The 19,339-nt window shown below is 42.0% G+C and overlaps 3 protein-coding genes across 8 annotated transcripts in view; 1 reads left to right on the forward strand and 2 right to left on the reverse strand.

Annotated features, from left to right (window-relative positions):
• Nucleotides 1-1,159: 1,159 nt before the first annotated feature.
• On the reverse strand, nucleotides 1,160-6,037 carry LOC125768407 (neuronal membrane glycoprotein M6-a). Of its 3 annotated transcripts, none has more exons than XM_049436022.1 (4): nucleotides 5,716-6,037; nucleotides 4,342-4,674; nucleotides 2,773-3,243; nucleotides 1,160-2,697 (listed from the first exon to the last, which is right to left on the reverse strand). In XM_049436022.1, the coding sequence occupies exons 1-4, from the start codon at nucleotides 5,717-5,719 to the stop codon at nucleotides 2,420-2,422; spliced, it is 1,086 nt and encodes a 361-aa protein (XP_049291979.1). In that variant the 5' UTR covers nucleotides 5,720-6,037; the 3' UTR covers nucleotides 1,160-2,419. The 3 variants fall into 3 exon arrangements, with proteins under 3 accessions (XP_049291979.1, XP_049291980.1, XP_049291981.1); XM_049436023.1 differs by having other exon boundaries at nucleotides 4,342-5,006; XM_049436024.1 differs by lacking the exon at nucleotides 4,342-4,674 and having other exon boundaries at nucleotides 5,716-6,036.
• Nucleotides 6,038-6,152: 115 nt separating this feature from the next.
• Nucleotides 6,153-7,418, forward strand: LOC125768414 (uncharacterized). The gene is made up of 2 exons (XM_049436039.1): nucleotides 6,153-7,139; nucleotides 7,220-7,418. The coding sequence occupies exons 1-2, from the start codon at nucleotides 6,417-6,419 to the stop codon at nucleotides 7,352-7,354; spliced, it is 858 nt and encodes a 285-aa protein (XP_049291996.1). The 5' UTR covers nucleotides 6,153-6,416; the 3' UTR covers nucleotides 7,355-7,418.
• Nucleotides 7,419-7,707: 289 nt separating this feature from the next.
• The window catches only part of LOC125768352 (uncharacterized), a 52,491-nt gene continuing 40,859 nt past the window's right edge, over nucleotides 7,708-19,339 (reverse strand). For all 4 annotated transcript variants that reach the window (XM_049435872.1, XM_049435874.1, XM_049435873.1 and 1 more), the window contains 2 exons: nucleotides 8,508-8,723; nucleotides 7,708-8,424 (listed from right to left, as the gene is read on the reverse strand). In XM_049435872.1, the coding sequence (XP_049291829.1) occupies nucleotides 8,053-8,424; nucleotides 8,508-8,723 (588 nt within the window). In that variant the 3' untranslated portion in view covers nucleotides 7,708-8,052. The remainder of the gene's footprint in view (nucleotides 8,425-8,507; nucleotides 8,724-19,339) is intronic.

The following is a 19,339-nucleotide window of genomic DNA, read 5'->3' on the forward strand; positions in this document are numbered from 1 at the left end:
CGAAAACTAGGAAAAAGAAAACTAAATCCTTATCATGCAACAATAAAAAAAAAATCATTAACTCAGCTGCTACCGTGGAACATTTCTTACTCACTATCAATATAAAATGTGTGTCGTTTTAATAAGTATGAATTTTTTAAATTCAATATTTTTGAGTTCCTTTTTTTTCTTGTTTTATTATAAAAAATACTGTTTCCATTTTTAGTTCGAAAACAGACAAAATCTAAGGAAAGGAAAGCTACTTCGCTCGTGCGAAACGTTCAATAAAAGAAATGGTCAAAACTTTTGGCCACTCGTAGGAAACGTGATTGAAAGAATGGTTAGATAGAATGATAGAATTAGACATTACAAACGGTTGTGGAATTACATGAACGTGATGATTAAATACTGAATGAATACTGAGGGAACACTTACGAATTAGAGTGAAAAGTTGATTGTTTAAGCACAGTTTTGAGGAGGGTCGATCAAACAACCGAAAGGGTTTGAATGGTCGCGCGCGGGAAAATGTGGAATGTACGCGAGTAAGTTGTTAGTTTGTTTAGCTTGTAAATATGTTAACGCACACGTGAGTAAATAAGCATGTTTTTTAACACCCGTTTTGGCTGTTTATAATACAGCTCTAGGTAGCAGAAAAAAAACGCAAATATAATGTTTTGTTCCGCAACAATGGCGCAACGGTGCAGACAAAAGGGCAAGCGCTATTGTAAAAAGCTACAAAATTTGCAATCACATGAACGGTTTGCTATAATGTCTTCCTTGGATGTGACACATTTTAGTGCGCAGTTTAAATGCAAAGAAACGCTAAATATTACACGCGCTACCTAACTCTGTTTCATCGTTCAGTTGAGCGTTCTTGGCCTTCCTTTGAAACCGCAACTATAGTTGTGCGTATTCTCTGTTCCTTATAATTCGAGGATATCGCGCAAGCGTCCCGAAAACGGTTCTCGCATGCCAGGATGGGGAATGTAGGCGAGCTGTTGTATAAAAAATATGATACATACTCAATGCACTGAGTCGTCTACTAAGTGGGTGTGTATGTAGCTATTTGCTTTCCTTTAACATTTACCTTCAATAGATATAAAAAATACTATATCCTTTTCCATTTCATCTTTGCGCATCGTTACCTTGTTTTGCAAATACAATGTTTTTTTCTTCAATGTTATGTTTTGTTCGGCTGTACACAGTACTGTATGTCGGTTTTGAATGGTTTTCGCACCACTTTTGCTTACCATTTCCGCTAAGTTTATCACACTGGAATGTATAATGTTTCATTTCTTTACTTTCGAGGTAAAGCTGGAGTTTTATGTGTGTGTGTGTGGTTTTTTTTTTGCAATTTGCCATCTAACTGGTGTCAAAATGTCAATATGTCTCATCCTTTCCTGCGATCGATATGTCTCTTATTACTATTGCCAAGGACCGGGTATTTGTTAGTGGTTTCAACACCAACACCTAGGCCGAAACGGAAGTGATTATAAGTAAGCAATAGTAATGTATAGATTGAACACACTTTTGAGCACTTCCTCTCAATGACACGCTGCATTGTATATGTGCAATATAGACGTTTGTGTTTGCTTATTGTTACTTCGTCAGACTTTTTTACGGGAGTGTGGTATTTTCTTGCTCAGGGAAAGGACTAAACACACAGACCACTGTCTCTGTGTGTATACTATCTCTGTGCGCATACCACTGCAATACACTAAAAATCCGGCTACGCAAAAGTTGTGCATTTCTCTGAGTCATTGTCGTAATGTCGTTGTCACTTAACGCTAACCTGTACTGCTACGCTACGAACCAGGAGTATCTAAATTGGGCAAAACATACTGAGCCTATTAGTTTAAACCGTTAGCGATACAAAGGGGGGGCAGTAGCATACGATAAACCGAAACGATAGCATGGAAAAGGAAAGTGCTCCGAACAAAATACGAAACCATGAAGACACTCGCTTCATTCTTGGACGGATTGTAAAGTAACAAAAATGTATGCAACTAACACAAACGAAAGGTATGCGTGCGTGTGACCGTATCGGACAAATCACCGGTTACTCAAACTCACACTTTATAACGGAAATGCGAAGAATATTAACTGCTGCGGGGCAGTGCCAGAGCTTTAAAATTAATCTAATCTATCCACACAGTGGTGAACCAAATTTCGAATCTTAACTCGTCCGAAGGATCGAACCGAGTACGTAAACTTAACTTAACACGATCGTAACACGGGGCGGATTGAAAACTAAAGCATCAAATTTCGTTAAAGGATAGCTTGTGCGATGCTACCACACGCTTGTTGGCCTCCAACATCACCGTCGGGAATGAAGTGGGCAAATTTAAACGTAAGCTGGTCGTACAGCACCATATCCGGTGGGCTGGATGTGGGGTCACCCTCATGTGCTGTGCTCAATGTAGATCTCCTGGGCCGTATCCTAGAACCGATCCTTCGACGCCGCACTGTACTCCATCTCGGTGAGGTTTTGCATTTCCTGCAGCTCCTGGAACTTCTCGTGATCCCGAATGTGCGCATAGTTCGCAGCGAGGCACATCAAATAATGCACAAAGCTGAGTATGATCAGCAGACAGGATACCGTTGCTAAGATGAACATGATTTCACACTTTTCCACACCATCTTTGCAGAATGCTTTCACCTTGGCCGGTTCGCATATTTTCATGTCCTCTTGCTTTACTCCGGCGGGGAACATAAAGTCTAAAAGTACGGGGAAGCATAATTAAATATTACTGGTGAGAAAAGGACAAATGCTGGCAAGTGTGCAATACTTACAAAACTGCGTCAGATCGATACAGTCCCGATGTGTCTGCACGTTCGTGTTGGCGCACATGTTCCAGAACACGGTAAACACAAACGTAACGATGGACAGAAAGCAAAGGATCAGGATCCACGCAATGTTAAGCACGTACGAGATGGCCATAAAGACGGCACACGATATGCGACCACCGACGCGTGAGCCCCACGCACGGTACACCTTGTGGCGGGTGGCACCCGTTGCCAGGAAGCCCACAAACAAGATCATTAGCCCGAGCGCACCCATCGTGGCACCGATCACGACGAAGATGATCTGAACCGCCTCGATCCAGGGTAGCCGCAGATGAAACACTTGATCGAGCATGATGATGGCCAGCGAGGTGCCACGGAACATGGTACCGCAGAACACTCCGACTCCGATAAGGCACATGACCGTCGCGATCAGTGTCGCGTACGGTATCCGCGTCACACATGACTTGCAGCATCCACCTGAAGACGATGCAATGAAACACGCAGAAAGGGGGGAAAGTTAATAAACCGCTAGAAATATTAGAATGATAAAAGCAAAATAAGCTTAACCCAACATAAAACAAAAACGATCACAAGAACGAAAAGCCCATCTGCGAAGGAAAATGTTGATAAATATACCCACAGAGTGACAGAGTGAATGAGTTAGTGAGGTGATCGGACAGGTAAGGTGAAATGTAACCAGCATATTGCGGTAGTTTTCATAAAAATCGATCTGTACGTATTATGTCGAACAACGATCGTGCTTGCTATAAATGATCTATCTGGTTTCGTTGTATTGAAAGAAATGGTTAGTGTCGTACGATGATTAAACAATTGATGTTGTCCGCACTGTTTAACACGGAAGCGTTAATAGTTTGCGGGTTTTGATTTCGACATTTCGTTTGATTCGGTTATACGGGACGTGTTATGGATGTTCGAAAGCAATATGGAAAGGAAAACATGTTATTGATATTTCTAGTTTTACAAACGAATAGCATCATTTTTAGATTACGTTTCTGGATGTATTGAATTGATTATTTTTTGTCAGATATTCGTGATACTTAAAAGTTCGAAAAAAATGCAATTAAAACGATTGTTTCGATTGTTTCGAAAAGAATCTTGAACAGTCTTGAAACATTGAATGATTCGAAGCCGGGAATTATGATATTGATGTCCATGATAAAACTCCTATTGAACAAAAACAAAGATGATTTTCATTTAATACTTTGATAGAGAACCATGTTAGTACATAAAACATTTCCCTTAGAATGAACTTCATACAGCGCGCTATATAAAATACATTTTCATGAAAATAGTCCCTTAATTGATCGCTAATGATGATGATGATGGTGATGGTAATGGAACTGGTTCCACGAAATGATTTAAGCGTAACATTTAATACAGCTCCGGTGCCGGTTTGCCGGTACGGTAACAGATGAAGGTGCACACATGAATCATTGGCCCCGTTGGCGGTCTCGTGAAGTGGAACACAATACAGAAACGGAAACATAAAGTTTGCGATGCGCGTAGTGTTGTGTTCGTGCGCATTCGGGTACCCTCTGGGTACCCGGTAAATACCTTTCCGCGGTGGTTTGCCGTGTAGAGTCGTCTCCGAATATCGATCCACCGATAAGTTCGAACGATAAGGAAGGCTACGCCGTTGCAAACCACTGTTAAGGGCTGCCTGTTGCTGGGGTAGTGTGTTGTAGGCACGGGTAAGGGCACCATCGTCATCGAAGTTGGTTTCGAGCAGAAAATCGTCCCGTATCTGCCCGGTCGGTGTTCGGTTACGATTGCTGGTCATGGTTGCAGGATGGGGCGATCGCGTGTGCAGGTCAGGTTCCGGTACGGGTTTCTTCTTTCGGTCCGGGTAGACGGATGTGGCTGACAGTCGTCCGCTCACCGTTTGAACTGTCGGAGGATGCGCGATACAGAGACACAAAACCCAAACACACAGACACAAACGTTTCGTATGATTCACAGAGACGTCGGTTGGGTGGAATTACTACTATTCCATCAGAACCGAGGGGCAGCGTGGTTTACGAAATAGAACTAACAGGAACACACGAACCGTAATCGTGCAATCAAAACGGTACACAAAATCTATCGTCTCATCGCTTGCTTGCTTTCACGCGGTTCTCCTGATCCAGTATAGCCAACGTGCGCCTACTGCGACCTACTTTATCGACCCAAGGGTTACGTAGTCACTTGTTGTATCTTCATGCAAAACATCCAACTGTGGGCTGAATTAAAAATTTAACCATTCGTCACCATTCGTTCCCTTCTCGCTATAATGTACCGTGACCTTAAGGGCAGCGCCGTCACACTAATTGAGTCAGAGAGTGCGTTAATTATTACACACACGGGAATGCACGCGTACACCACTCACTCGAATTCGTACAGCCCGTCGTTTTGAATGGGGGAAAAAAGTACTATGAACAACGCTCTGGATCAACAACATTCCAAACCCGCAAATGCAACTTGCTTGCCAAGGGTGGGGGATGATGATGTTCAACACACTAATACCACGGCAAGTTCAAAACACTCTCAACAAGTGGGGGAATGGAATTGAAACACGATTAAATGATTGTTTTCCCGTCGGAAATTGTACAATCTTCATTAAAACCACTTCGATTGTCCATTAAACTACTGGCTTTTACAATTAAACGTTTAATTAAGCGGGCTGCACCTTGGTCAAATGCGATTGAAACCCCACCTTAACCGATCGTCTACTGCCACTGTGTCTGCCCTGTGTAGTAGTGTTGGTTACTTGAGCAACATCTCTTTGTCGATTTAACGCAGCAGGTACCAGTATTCGACGAAGCCTTACTACCTCATTATCTTATCTTTCACTGATAAAAAGGATAAGGAAAAACCTTCTGTTTTCCCATGATAACCATACTATACAGGGAAGGCCGAATAACGGCTACACTTTTTCTTGCTCATACCTACCCATCGTTTTAGTTGATATTACTTCGACTCCTCCGGAATGTGCTGCTGCTTGGTGGGGAAAAAGGGTGGAACACCTCTTTTTTATATGCGCTGCTTTTCACTCCCACAAGATGAAGAAACCAAAAGCCACGAATAATCGTGTTTCGCACACAAATTTGTATCACTTTACACGATCCTTGTCCCTCCAAGATAGCGGTTAAACGTGACCATGGATTTTGCAAAGTTTTCATTCACAAAACATAATTCTAAACAACAAAAAACCTGAGCAGCAAATGCACGTAAACAAATTTTTGTAGCACGCCAAGACCGTTTGACGTTTCTTGACTTTCTCTTTATGTCGACTTTGGTGAAAGGAGAAGCCGTCAAATGGAAAGGATTTATAATTTTTGGTGTACTCATTGATAAAAATCTGCAGATAAAATTAGAAACTTCTTCTCCATTTTTGAAATGAATAAAGAAACTAAATGAGGAAATTAACGTACAAGCCAAATAAAACTAGCAAAAACTGCCAAGTCGACATACGTTTTTTCCAAGCGGGCACATTTCACGCACACGGGTTTGACGTTTGATGGAGTTTCAATTCGAAAGGGAAATTCAGCCCAACGAATAGCAGTTTGTTTTGTTTATACAGCGCGCTTGTGTTGCTCCGTAATTGCAACTTATTTTTTCCCAGCAAACGTGCTAACGAGGAGATTCCAACTATGACTCCGTCAGACTTTGATTTCGTGGCAAAGCACGTGTACATCAACTTGGAGCATGTCAATCGTTACCTCGGTAAAGCGAAAATTGCTTCTAAATTTCTCTCCAACGGAAACAATGCTGACGATTTGCTGGAGACTTTACTCACCATCGCAAAGGAAGAAGTACCGGAACCAGCAAGTGCAGCGAAAGTGTTCGATCTTCTGGAGCGCCCCAGTGAGGAAGAAATTGACACACTATTCGATACAATCCGTTCACGACCATCCAGTGCCAACAGCAGCAACAAGAATCAACGACATGGATCTTTCAAGAAAACAACAGCCGCACCATTGCAACAATCACGATTGCTGAACGAAACCAACTTGATATCGAACACAATTACATCGTTGGGTACTTCCTGCCCCGATCTGACTGGATCGGCCAACAAATCCACCCCTGCACCGTTCAAACAACCTGCGATCGATGTAGAAGCGCTGGTTAATAAGTTACGACAGTCGATCAATGTGCTGGGTTCGATCGAAAACGAGAGGATTGAGAACATCGATCTGCCACAGATCCGTCAGCAGTTCCAGCGAGAATGGGCAAGCGACATGAAGGCTTGTCGCAACGTAGAGGCCTTGCTGGATGAGTTCAAGCGGCAGACAGATAAAAATGGATCGGTTGCAATTAAGAAGGAACCACTGATAAGCAGTGAGCTAGTGAAATCGATGAAACAATTACAAACGGTAAGGGACGGGGTTTTATTTGACTGCAAAAGTATGATGAAGCATGACACCGTGATTAATTTGTTTGGCGTTCCTTTCAGAAATTACATTACGCGGTATCGATTAGAAACGCTGAAGTACTACCCGACATGACAAAAACGCTCAGCAAGGAAGTATTCCCGCTGTCCCAGTGTTTCGATACGATCGACGAAACCATCAGACAGAAGCAGCTGTAAAATCCCTGTAAGCTGTGTACCATATTCGGTTTATTAAATACATAGGTTACTTCTTTATAATCAATATGATCGTTTTATAGCTTATCGTTTTGTAAAAGCGAAACCTCGGGGTGATCAGATTTCTATATCACCTCACGAATTGAACGATCAAACACCAAAAAAAAACGCATTTATTCTACATGTAAATAGATATATTTTTCCATTCAAATACATTCGTAAAACAACGTGATAAATGATTAGAAACGATATCCTTAGAATGACTGTTGGTCAGTTGGGTTCTCCCTTGCTTTACAATTTGGTTTTGTTGATGAATATGTTCTGGTATTGTGGCAGCGGCGTTCCGTTCCTTGGCCGTTCACCACGGTGCCACGACTCTTTTTTTTTATCTTTTCCTATACATCCTTCAATGCAGGTTTGCTGTTTTTTGATATTGAAGCCTTTGGTATTTGGTACAAAAAAATATTAAATATTTCATTATATTGCGCGCTTCTCCTTTGCTGCCGTTTCCACCTGGCTATCAATCCCTAAAGCGCGAAGGCTCTAAAATTTGAGGGTAGAATTATGACTTTCGTTTTTTCCCTCCGCCGTATGTCATCATTTAGTACATCCAACAGCTAGTTGGTAGTGCAGTTCTGTACATTATGCGTGTGTGCGCTCTATCTCTCTCTCTCTCTTTTTCGTCTTTCTTAACCGCGAATTCAATCGTCACCGCCCGTGATGGTGTTAGTGGGCGAACCGGTCGTCGATGGTGGTGCTGTACCGGTACCGGAATCGGTCGGCGACGGTGTCTCCAGCTTCCGGCGATTGTTGCGCCGTCCGATCAGTATCACCACCTCGCCCGTCTTGATCGCCTTGAACACATTGATGGCTTCCTGGTGCGAGAGACCCTGGAATGCTTTCCCGTTCACCGACAGGATCTCGTCACCGGCCTGTAGCGTACCCTTCTCTGCCGCCTGCCCGTTCGGATAGATCGTCTTCACGTAGATGCCCATCGAGCCCTTGGGCGAGTCCTTACCGCCGACAATGGAAAATCCGAGCGCTTTTGCTCCGTTGCCTTTCGAAAAGCGAGCCTACAAGCGAGTGTTAAAAAAACGTTTAAACGGACGGTGCGTAATACGTTTGGAGTATGTATTTCTAATCGGTATATGCTTACCTGCCGGATGGTAAATGCATTCGGTCCGTGGCGTGGAAGGGTACAGAACTTGCTCTCCTCAATGCTATCCTCTTCGTCGTCCTCCTCGTTCTCATCACCTTCACCCGTGTGGCGGTTCAGATGGCGCACATGATCCGGTCCAAGCTTGCTGCCGTCCGCAAATGTAATGCTAGCGTTCGATTTGACCAAGCCGTTACCGACGGTTGATTCGGAAATCTATCAATAAATAGTGTAGAAATAGAGAATGAATTATTATAAATGAATAGAATGTCTATTCGTCTAGGCATCATATGGTCTACAAAAGATCAACTTAATTCAAAATGTGTAACACATTTCAAGCAACAAGTCCTTCTTGTTCCAAGCAACATAAACCGTTTGGAAAACGGGGTGAGAAGCGGGTCGGGACGTTATATGGTACAAAATTAGATAGCTCATAAATTTCCTTCCGATCTTTCCTACTTGGTGTACCATATAGGACCTCAAGCGGGCACAGTGACAATGTGCCGATACTGGCAAGACTTGCGGAATATAAAGGAGCCCGCGAGACTAATGACTAACGTTCTCCAAAAAAACAGTTTAAAAAACCCCTCATGATCAACTACGGGCGTAAGTAGGAAGAAAGAAAGTTTAGCATAATGCGTTCCGTTAGACGTTTTACTTTCGTGCAACCCCAAAAATAGTCCGTTGACGAAAAGACATTCCAACCGATGCGTCATTCTTTTCGTCATGTATCACGATCGCCAGTCCGCCAACTTGCCTACTGAACAACTCTCCACTAATGGATGAAGTACAGCAATTGTTTTGACATTTATTATAGCATGATTCTAGTGTTTTGTTGATTCGATTACTGAGTCAGCCTTAAGTGACAGTTCTGGAGAGGTATTGCTTGTATCAGTTTGAGAGCTAGAGACAGATCAATCGCACAAGATCGTAATGGATTTGATCGTAGAAAAGAAAGAATCGCATTAAGACCTGCTGCCAGTTGTTATGAACGTGTCTTCATCGCGTTAACGATGACCCGTTGATCTCAATGCGCTTCTTGTGCTTTTTAATTGTCAGCAAGCACTGTTGTTCCGCCGGACAGTAATCGTCAGAAGAGTGTGTCAAAAACCAGCGAACGAGGGCGGAAGAGATCAGAGTCAGTTTAGAGATATAGGAGACAGAGCAACAAAACCTCCAACAATACTAAAGCAAATAAAGCGAAAAAAAAACGAGGTCTTGTGTAAAATCGATCGAAACTGCTTGGTTTGCATGGTTGCACGGAACTACAGAGCTGCAGCCCGCTTAGTCCGACCTGGTCTCCAGTCTTCACTGGTCTAATTATTAGCCGCTGCATACCGGTAGAAGCACTTTCGCAGACCTGCGTGAAATTCACACTGCAGCAGCTGTGGTTGGGGCTGTGGTTTAACTTTTGTTGTGCGCCTTAATTGAATTGGCTAATTTAGATGAGTCGGATGATCGGGTAGCTTCATTTTTTTCCGGCCTCTTCTTTTTTTTTTGGTGAAAGATTCCAAAAAGCACGAATAGAAACGATTTGCTGGTAGAAAGCTTACGATGGTGTAAGATGGATCGGTTCCAACCAAAAATCCGATCGAGAGTTTGCGAAAGGGAGTGGAAATTAATTCGCTGGACAGCAGCGAAGTTGAAAAGCAAAACCAAAAGCACTTTGTGCAAATTTCCCCCCGAGAAAAAAAAACGAGTGGAAAAATAGTAACCAAATTAGTTAAATCTAAATCGAAAACAGTTCGAGATGAAGTAGTTGAAGCAATGTGATGTAACTTCCGTTGGGAGAAGTATCATAAACGGAGCAACAGATCATCTCATCCTAATGTTACGAAACGGATATCATTGAGTAATGAGCTGTCACTCAGAGTACAATGGTTTTGTAAGGTTTAATTTTACGACCCAACTGGGAACTCCTTATCGAAGAATCTCAAGCTTATTGCCCGCGTAACGGAACGCCGAAACTGTTACCGAAGAATATCTAACTGTTCTAACTCAAGCCATCAAGCCTTGGAAGGGAACTTCACCAAAAATGACATTAGCGTAGCGGAACCGTTACATTGTGCCTCATGTCTGCCCAGTAACGGTGATCATATGCTAAAATGGAAGTAACATAAATAATTTAGTTCCCCTTGAAGCACTCAAGACCTTCGTGCCGTCTATTACAATATCTATAGCGAACCACGTACAGACAATCCCGCGTATGGAACGCAACACGCGTAGTAAATCTTTTTCCAATTTCTACTAATTAGGACTTCCGATCACGTTCTTCAATTCATGCTGTCATGCTTATAGGAAAGCCCAAACGATTCCGACGACGGCCATTGACCGCGTGTGGTATAAACATTTCGAACTAAGAATTCGCAGAAACCAATGTCTTCCAATGTTGACTCGTACTACTCAAAAACCGTATCTCTGTGTTCGGAACTGTTGGGAGGTGAAATTGTACTGCTTGCTTGGCAGAACTGGCACATAGTCTGATGATCAATGAAGAAAAGGAACAGTAAAAACAAACAATCATAACAGCATCCGAGCCGTGAATGACGGGGACACAACCATCTCCATGGTAATGTTGTCTAGGCCATGTGGTAACGCAAGCGGATTTGAATTAACTAAGGCAACCCTTGCCACGGATGGACCATTTGTGTACATTCCATTGAAAAATAATGCACACACCTAAACACTCCCTGCATTTGCTGGAACAATTGCGGCACGTTTACGACACCCGAGGTCATGAGCACCCGAGATCTCCGTCCCTAGGTGAAGGCCATAACGCAGCACCCCGTCCTCCCCGATGTCTGACAGTTACGATTACGAAGAGTTAGTTTTTCTTAGACCAACAAAATCTGTGTCCACGTCCTTTCAATCAACTCCAAACGGACGATGGCAAACGAGCATAATGATCGCGTGGGCGTTTTTGAGGCCCTCCTCACGGGAGGCACGTGGATTTAGAGCAGCACCAACTGACAGCTGTAATAGCTTGTGCATGATAGCCTGCACTACGAAGAACTAACCGAACGATGGCAAACGGGTGATTAGGTCAACAAACAACAACCCCGTCAAAACCCCGTCGTATGGGAGTTTAAAGCAACGTGCAGCAAATGGTCAGGAAATGTGTGGGATGGCCGCATTCGAGAGTGCACCTTCGGGATTGCTAATGCGCACGTGGTGGTGGCAACGCTTTTCTGTTGAATCACCTGCGATAAGAGTGATCGATTCTGAGCCTCACAATGCGTGGGCAGCATGTTCAAGTAGGTTTTTGCTGTCGATAAACGCCATCATCGATCGGTTGTTTGGGCGGAAGATAATCACCGTGTGCTTTCGTGTGTTTGCAACTGATGTTTGGGCAGACCTTCCGAAAAGGGCGTGATCCATATGGAAAACAGCGGTTTGTCTTTGGTGTAAATAGGAACGCACATTAAACTCATCGATTTCGGGGATTTTTTTTCCAGCGACATCGAAGGGAAATAGTTGATCGTTGACTGTTTATTTAAATGATCAGTCATTGGTGTGGCGATCATTTGACATTAATCTTTCGGTTTGTTATGTTTAGGAATAGTGTGACTTCGAAGAAATAAAGCCATTTTCAAGGGAATTGATTTCGTTAGTTAAAACCATCCGTCAGATCAAAGTTGGTGATGTGGTAATGATGTTCACCGACAACTAGAGATGTGCAAAGTGAGTAAGAGTGAGATAGTGAGTTGAAACGTTGTATTGATGTATTGAACGGGTTTCGTTCACTCACCACGAGGAGTTTTAGCGACTCTTTTTTCACTTACTCACTCATGAGTGTAAGCATGTAGCCGTGGTGAGTCGAGTTGCAAAACGAGTAAATACGTGAGTTGAATCGAAAATGTGCGAGTGAGTTGAAACGAATCGAACCAAGTTCCATACCTTGTTTGAGAAAATGTAAAATTTTCTTCATTTTTGAGTAATTTAGCAAAATTTATAAATATGATATATTTTAATGCGAATTTTGTTGCAATAAGTTTCTTTTCACTTAAATAATGCTTTAAATTAAAAAAAGAATAAAAAATCAGAAAAAAATTTTAAAAAAATTTTCCACTCGAAAATTTCATAAGGGGTACCCCTTGCCATTTTTTTGAGAAATTTTGCAAAAAAAATTAAATTGATTTTTTTTAATGCCAATTGGTTGCAATAAGTTTCTTTTCACTAAAATAATGTTTTAAATTAAAAAAGAATAAAAGTTTAGAAAAAATTAAACTATTATAAAAATTTGAATATTTCATCAGGCTCATTTTTGCACCAAATTTTGCCTATAACTCGGTCGGTATCCAACGGATCGCCAATCTTTAACCTGTGGTCGATAGATGGCACCAATGGCTACATTTTCTTCTTGGACGGCCATGCCCTCAGATGTCTGTGCCAGAAGTTATTCGAGGAACCAAGTTCCATACCCTGTTTGAGAAAATGTAAAATTTTCCCTATTTTTGCACCAACTTTTGCCTATAACTCGGTTGGTATCCAACGGATCGCCAATCTTTAACCTGTGGTCGATAGATGGCACCAATGGCTACATTTTCTTCTTGGATGGCCATGACCTCAGATGTCTGTGCTAGAAGTTATTCGAGGAACCAAGTTCCATACCCTGTTTTAAAAAATGTACAATTTTCCTCATTTTTGAGCAATTCAGCAAAATTTAAAAAATTGATATATTTTAATGCGAATTTTGTTGCAATAAGTTTCTTTTCACTCAAATAATGCTTTAAATTAATAAAAGAATAAAAAATCAGAAAAAAAATTAAAAAAAATTTCCACTCAAAAATTTCATAAGGGGTACCCCTTGCCATTTTTTTGAGAAATTTTGCAAAAAAATTTAAATTGATTTATTTTAATGCCAATTGGTTAATATAAGTTTCTTTTCACTAAAATAATGCTTTAAATGAAAAAAAGAATAATAAAAAAATAATAAAAAATAAAAATTTGAAAATTTCCTAAGGCTATATATAGGCTTAGCTTTTTAATAAGGAAATCGAGAGAAAACAATCGTAGTGAATTTTTTTATTAATATACATTATATATTATTTGTCTTGGAAGATTTTTCGTGTAATAAACCAGTAAACATTTCCTATTATTCGAAAAAAGCACCCATAATGTGGGTCAATATCTGGGTGCTAGGGTAACAAACATCTGTTTAAATCCATTTAGCTCCATGTCCGATGCGGTGAAACATACAATCTAGCAAATAGTCTTGTGAACTGGAACCACCCTACCAAAACTGATGTCTTACTCTAAAACCGACCTTTACTACAATATCCTATGACGCCATAAAACAATCCAGAGGGATACCCATCTGCCCCCAAAAACCGCGTGTAGCTAAAGTCGGAACGGAATCACCTCCAAAGTGACCATTCGCCGGTGCAATTGGAGCCACCGAAACTTTCTTCCGTTGTAAAACAATGGCACATAAACAGGTGAACGATACAACTCGACGCGGGACAGCGTAATGTGCAGGCGTGCGTGCTCGCCAAAAAATTGTATTTTAGTTCCTGGACAGCTGATGAAGTCCGAAATGCTTAATTCCGGTGCAATTTCTTTCGCTTCCAGATTAATAGCACCGGTCAGCGCTTTTCCATCTTCTTGTGGTTTTGTGGATGAACCACTTCGTTGGCTTGACTTCTGGTATCTAGCTGATACGACCCCAACCAAAAAGGTGATCGCGATTTTGGGAGACGTTACGGTACTTTGGCGGGATTATCACAACTCGGATGGCTAGGCTAGCCGTTAAAACGAGTGTCATAAAGCAGTGGTCCCCAACCTATGGTCCGCGGACCACTTGTGGTCCGTGGCTTAATTAGAAGTGGTCAGCGGAAGAAATTTTCGGTCGTTGGACCGATTATTTTAACACTTTTTGTTTACTATTTCAAGCGTTTTTACGTCACGAAATCTTTCTACGCTTCTCGATGTGTTAGATTTTAGACAATTAGAATTTTTAATAATGTTTTATTTAAAAAATCGCCTTAACAATGATATACATATGTACATTACGAGTCCATTCATAGGCCGCACATGTGGGCCGCGATATACTGATGTCGAACAAAAAGTGGTCCGCGGTACTAAAAAGGTTGGCGAGCACTGTCATAAAGCTTTTACCAGTGCCGGTTTAGGCAACAATTGCATTTTTAATTTCTTTTATTGTTGCTTTCTAACAGACTGCAATGCTTTAATCTTTTGACGGTAATAAGTCGGCAATGGGTTTGCCTAAATGATAGCTAATTATGTTGTAAATCTATCGAGCAAAAAGTACAAACTTTCAAACTATTTCTCTCAACGCCTACATCGCAGGATATCCGCTGTGTGGTCGATAGAACGTTAATTTCCCTTAATTGCTAAACACCCGTCAACCTACGCGGACAGATCGGCGAACATAATTACAAATCAATCGATCGACTTTTGGTCCCCTTTTCTCGCACTCGCCGCCAATATTATGATTTACGCTTGAGCAACAAATCTCGCGTTTTTATGTTTCAACCCACATGGATTCGGTGTTGCGTGACACGCGTTTAAGACGTCCGAGAGTCTCCTGCCACCGGTGGCAAAGATCGCCAATCCATCGTTGCCCACGTTGGGTTGTAACAATAATGTTTCTGTTTATATGACACTCCGGACACCGTAAACCGGGACAGGGGATATTCGTGTCCGCGTGGAAAACGATCCACTTTGCGTCTAATGAAGGCATTGCTAAACGCATTGGATGATTTCTTGATGACGAGGTTCTAGATTGACGCGTTTGAGTGGTTTGACAGCTTTATAGTTTTGCCGCCCGGTACCATAACCGGTCACACTTTCGTTGCGTTCCATATCCTTGTCCCGGTCGGTGACATTTGATCAAACGGATCTTGTCTACGCGATCACTTATCGCCCGATCAACGCTCAACAGATCGGCAGATGGTTGAAGAATGGTTTGTCCAAAAGGGTTTTGTTCGCTTGCCTCTCTATTTTACATGTTTGTTTTGGAACAACAAAGAAACATACACACGGCATGTTCATCACCGTACCGGGTCGTTTAGATGTCGTGGGCTGACGGTTTTAATAGAAACGCGATACAACAGAAGCATTTTGTAGCCCATTTTGGGCATACGAGCTGGGTCAAGCATTGTGCAATGTGGTCAACATCTGAGCAGCGCCACTGACCGTGGCAATGAGACAGAATGTTGGATAGTAAAACCGATGCCACCGGGTCTGCAGATGACCCGTGTCCATAGCCGTTGTAGTTATGAGAGGTGGCTTACAATACTCAACATAGAAAAAAAAACAAGACAAAAACTAGTTTAAATTAAGAACTGGTAATTCAAGGGTATTAAACAAACCGGACGAGTTTAATCCATTTTAGGCAGATCTTGTTGGCAGAGAGGTAGGTATTTAGCAAATGAGAAGGAATTAGTGATCACTACTGCTCTATTTTAATGATGGATTATTCTGGTCTATTTTGGACATTTTGATGAGGAGTAAAAATTGGGACGAGGTATTTCTAAGAACACAACAATCTCAATTATTTTACACTTTTTGGATGGTTCGGAATAACAGTAAGTGTAATACGTCAAATATCTTCATTCAAGACTATTGAACATAGGACATTTATTCGACAATGATTCAAAGAAAGTACTTAAGAAATAAAAAGCTTATTACCAGTTTTTTTTGCTTAAAAGCACCCAAGATATAGATCTCAGTTTAAATTGGTTTCTCCACCGGATCCACCAGAGAGAAGGAGAAAAAAACGCAACACTTTTAACTAATCCGAAGCGGCACAATAGGGCCATCATTGCATGGCTCTTAATTCGCCGACACCAATTTTACACGTAGCGAATCGATTAACCTAGACATCGATGCGATCAATCGCCATCGCAAGAAGATGTACATTGAGGAGTACATTGAGGAAGCGATCAGCGCACATCCAACTTTTTTTTGCATTGACTTCATATCCTACATTTACCACTATGTACATCGCTAAATTACCTACTGGAGGTACTGTCATCGCCTTATATCTTGTACTGCAAAGCTACTACAACAGCGGAACCCTGGATGCCCATGTGCGTCGAGTATGCCAACTCGAAAATCTCGTATAATGTCGATCATATTAAAATGGGAGGTTAAGTATGTCCCAGAAATAGAAGAGAGAAAAAAAAAACTGACAAACCCATCTACCGTTTGCTGAATCTCGTTTACGAGCGAACGCAAGTCACCATGACACAATAAATTGGGATCACTACCTATCGGGGTTTTTCGCGCCAGATAGGAATGATGTAGCTATGATAGGATTTCTTTTGCACGTTCTGGTTCCAAGTCCCACGCTATTCCACGCATTTAGCTGAGGTAAAGAAGCTACCACCTAAGAAAAATCCTTCCGTATTTAGTGGCCAATGATTCGCCCCGAGCAACCGGTAGCTGATCACCTTTTATTTCCATCTCCAAGATATTCTTGAATCGCGATCGTTCCGATTGCCCACGAATACTTCGCTTTTGCTTTCATCACACTCGGCGTACCGGCGTACACAAGTTTTAAAAATTCGCTGAAATCGAACAGATCAGCTTGAGGGGAATCGTAACGTCCGGTAGGATGAGAACGTGATCATCTTGCCGCTACAGTGTGGGGGCTCTATTTCGGCTCGTTTGCTCATTACATGGTACGCGCTTGTTGAGCAGGCGGAAAACCAGCCCGCGTGGACTTTTCAAGGTCGTCATGGTGGTTGCAAAGTATACAAAAAACAAAATGCTGGAACAATTCCACCCAAGTCGCGGGAATCGTACGACAAACGGACGCACGAAATATGTACGTCTTCCATTCCATGTGTTTGCGTTCTCGTTGGGCAGACGGGCTTCAGTCGAAATAATTGGCATGAGGATCATTTTACTTCCTGGATCAACCGAAACCGATCATATAAGCATGAGCCGGCGAGATTTGTGCGGTAGATTAATTGTGCCAACGATGCTTCCTTTCGTTTTGGACAGTGCTTCAACTCTGGAGCATTATGTTGGAAGATCGTACAACGAGCCTGGAAACACCAGTTGAAGCGATGATGGACAGATGAACTTTATGCGATCAAGATTTAAGATTGAGTAGCAACTGTGAGCACTTTTGTGTAAAAACCATGCATAATGTTGTTGCCGGCAATCGTACTGTGGATTACCAATTAGGACAGTTTAGCAGCAGCAAAAGATCAATTAGTTTCCAATGGTCAGGAAATCGTTTGTGTAAAATCTGTCTAAATTGATTCGTTGCTCTAGAAGAAATTGTTCAAATATCAAAAATTTATAATGAAGATAATTTTACAGCCTAATTTCATCATTGTTGGGTTACAGAACAAGATTTACGCTTTCAACTATTTATTTCACCAGGTTTCTTCAGGATGAAGTCTACCAACTCCCAAAGAGAAATTGAGTGAGAAAATTTCTACTCAAAATAACAGACGACAATCAGGCGAACAGAAGTGAATACTAAAATTTTATCGTCTATTACCAAAATAACATGAAATATCAATTTCACCCGCGGAAACCAAACTCTGGGATATTCATAATGGAGGCAAGTTGGGATGCGACAAGATGCACGGATATTGCGACCAAGATATATCTTTATTAACAACGCTACACTTTTACCTCCAACAGAGTAACGAGCGAAGACCGGGACCATGTAAATACTGGTGCCCTCAGAATTTTTCCCAGTCACAACAGAGCAATCTGATGAGAAAGTGACGACCGAAACGATCACACCGAAGCTGTCGATCCTTTCCTTCTGTGATCTTATACGAGCTAGATCCGTGCCCGCTTGTATGCAACGGCGTCTACATCCGGGATTGTTAATGAATTGCTTGAACATTCCTGTTTATTAAAAGCGTTTAGGTCGGTTCGAGCCACCTGCGTGCACGCCGTATGTGACACACCCGCCACCAGGCATCGAATCCAAATTAACCGGAATCGAAATTCCGCTCCCGGTTGGGTTTGGTTGTTCCGGTCCATCACACACTATCGTCGGACGATCATCGGTGGTCATTGTTTTTGTTTTAGTTTTTCGTGAAGCCCACCATGAAAAGGTGCTGAAAGCCTAACCATGTACCAAGGCGACCAGCCGAAGAGGTCGGGATCCAATTAAATCACCACGGGGAAAAATTATGCATTCCAGCGCGAGAAAAAAAAGCTTTAAACGATCACGTCCTGTGAGGGTTTTGCATAGAGGTTTTGTTTAGATTTCCTTCCTCGCAGCTAGCTCACTTTCAAATGCTCTTTCTCCAACAAACGGTTTTGGGTGACAAACGGTTTTTTTGTAAACGGATAAATTTGAATGCGAAACAGGAGAAAATCGGTCTCCAAATGTATATCAATTAAAAGATATGCCTTTTGTTGGAACAAAACGTTTAGCGAAGCCTTTGGAGTAGGTTTGCCATGTTGGGACTGATAACTGATCGTGGCACGCTTCATCACAAGTGAAGTCGTCAGCTTCCGGTAAGGCAAACGAACCGATCGGATGGATTTTGTGCATCAAGCTTTGTTTGACACAAACTATCATCATGTAGTTTCGGGCAAGCTTCTTGCTTGTTTTCCGATACCGATGATCTAATCAGCCATCGGTTTTATGATCTTAATAAAATGGCAAAACCAAAACCGAAAAACACAAGCCGGCGCCGGGTGACTTCACTCGACGTATGTGAAGCCTGAAGCGCACAAACTACTTATAAAATAAACAACTTTATGATCGCTTTTCGCTGTCCAACTTCCTGAACAAATTCAGGACCGAACGGGCAGATGCAGTTGACAAATTTGGTTTTTACGATACCGTTCGTTGCCATAGTTTTGAAGTTTTAGTTCTTTATGGA

Source organism: Anopheles funestus, chromosome 3RL (assembly GCF_943734845.2).
Source record: "Anopheles funestus chromosome 3RL, idAnoFuneDA-416_04, whole genome shotgun sequence".
NCBI classification, from domain to species: Eukaryota; Metazoa; Arthropoda; class Insecta; order Diptera; family Culicidae; genus Anopheles; species Anopheles funestus.

Excerpts from the sequence above, each read along its gene's own strand:
- LOC125768414 (XM_049436039.1), top strand. The coding sequence starts at position 6,417 with ATGACTCCGTCAGACTTTGATTTCGTGGCAAAGCACGTGTACATCAAC. Across the intron at positions 7,140-7,219 it reads CGATGAAACAATTACAAACG|AAATTACATTACGCGGTATC; the intron begins GTAAGGGACGGG and ends CGTTCCTTTCAG.
- LOC125768407 (XM_049436022.1), bottom strand. Across the intron at positions 3,244-4,341 it reads CGGCAAACCACCGCGGAAAG|GTGGATGCTGCAAGTCATGT; the intron begins GTATTTACCGGG and ends CATCGTCTTCAG. Across the intron at positions 2,698-2,772 it reads TATCGATCTGACGCAGTTTT|ACTTTATGTTCCCCGCCGGA; the intron begins GTAAGTATTGCA and ends CCGTACTTTTAG.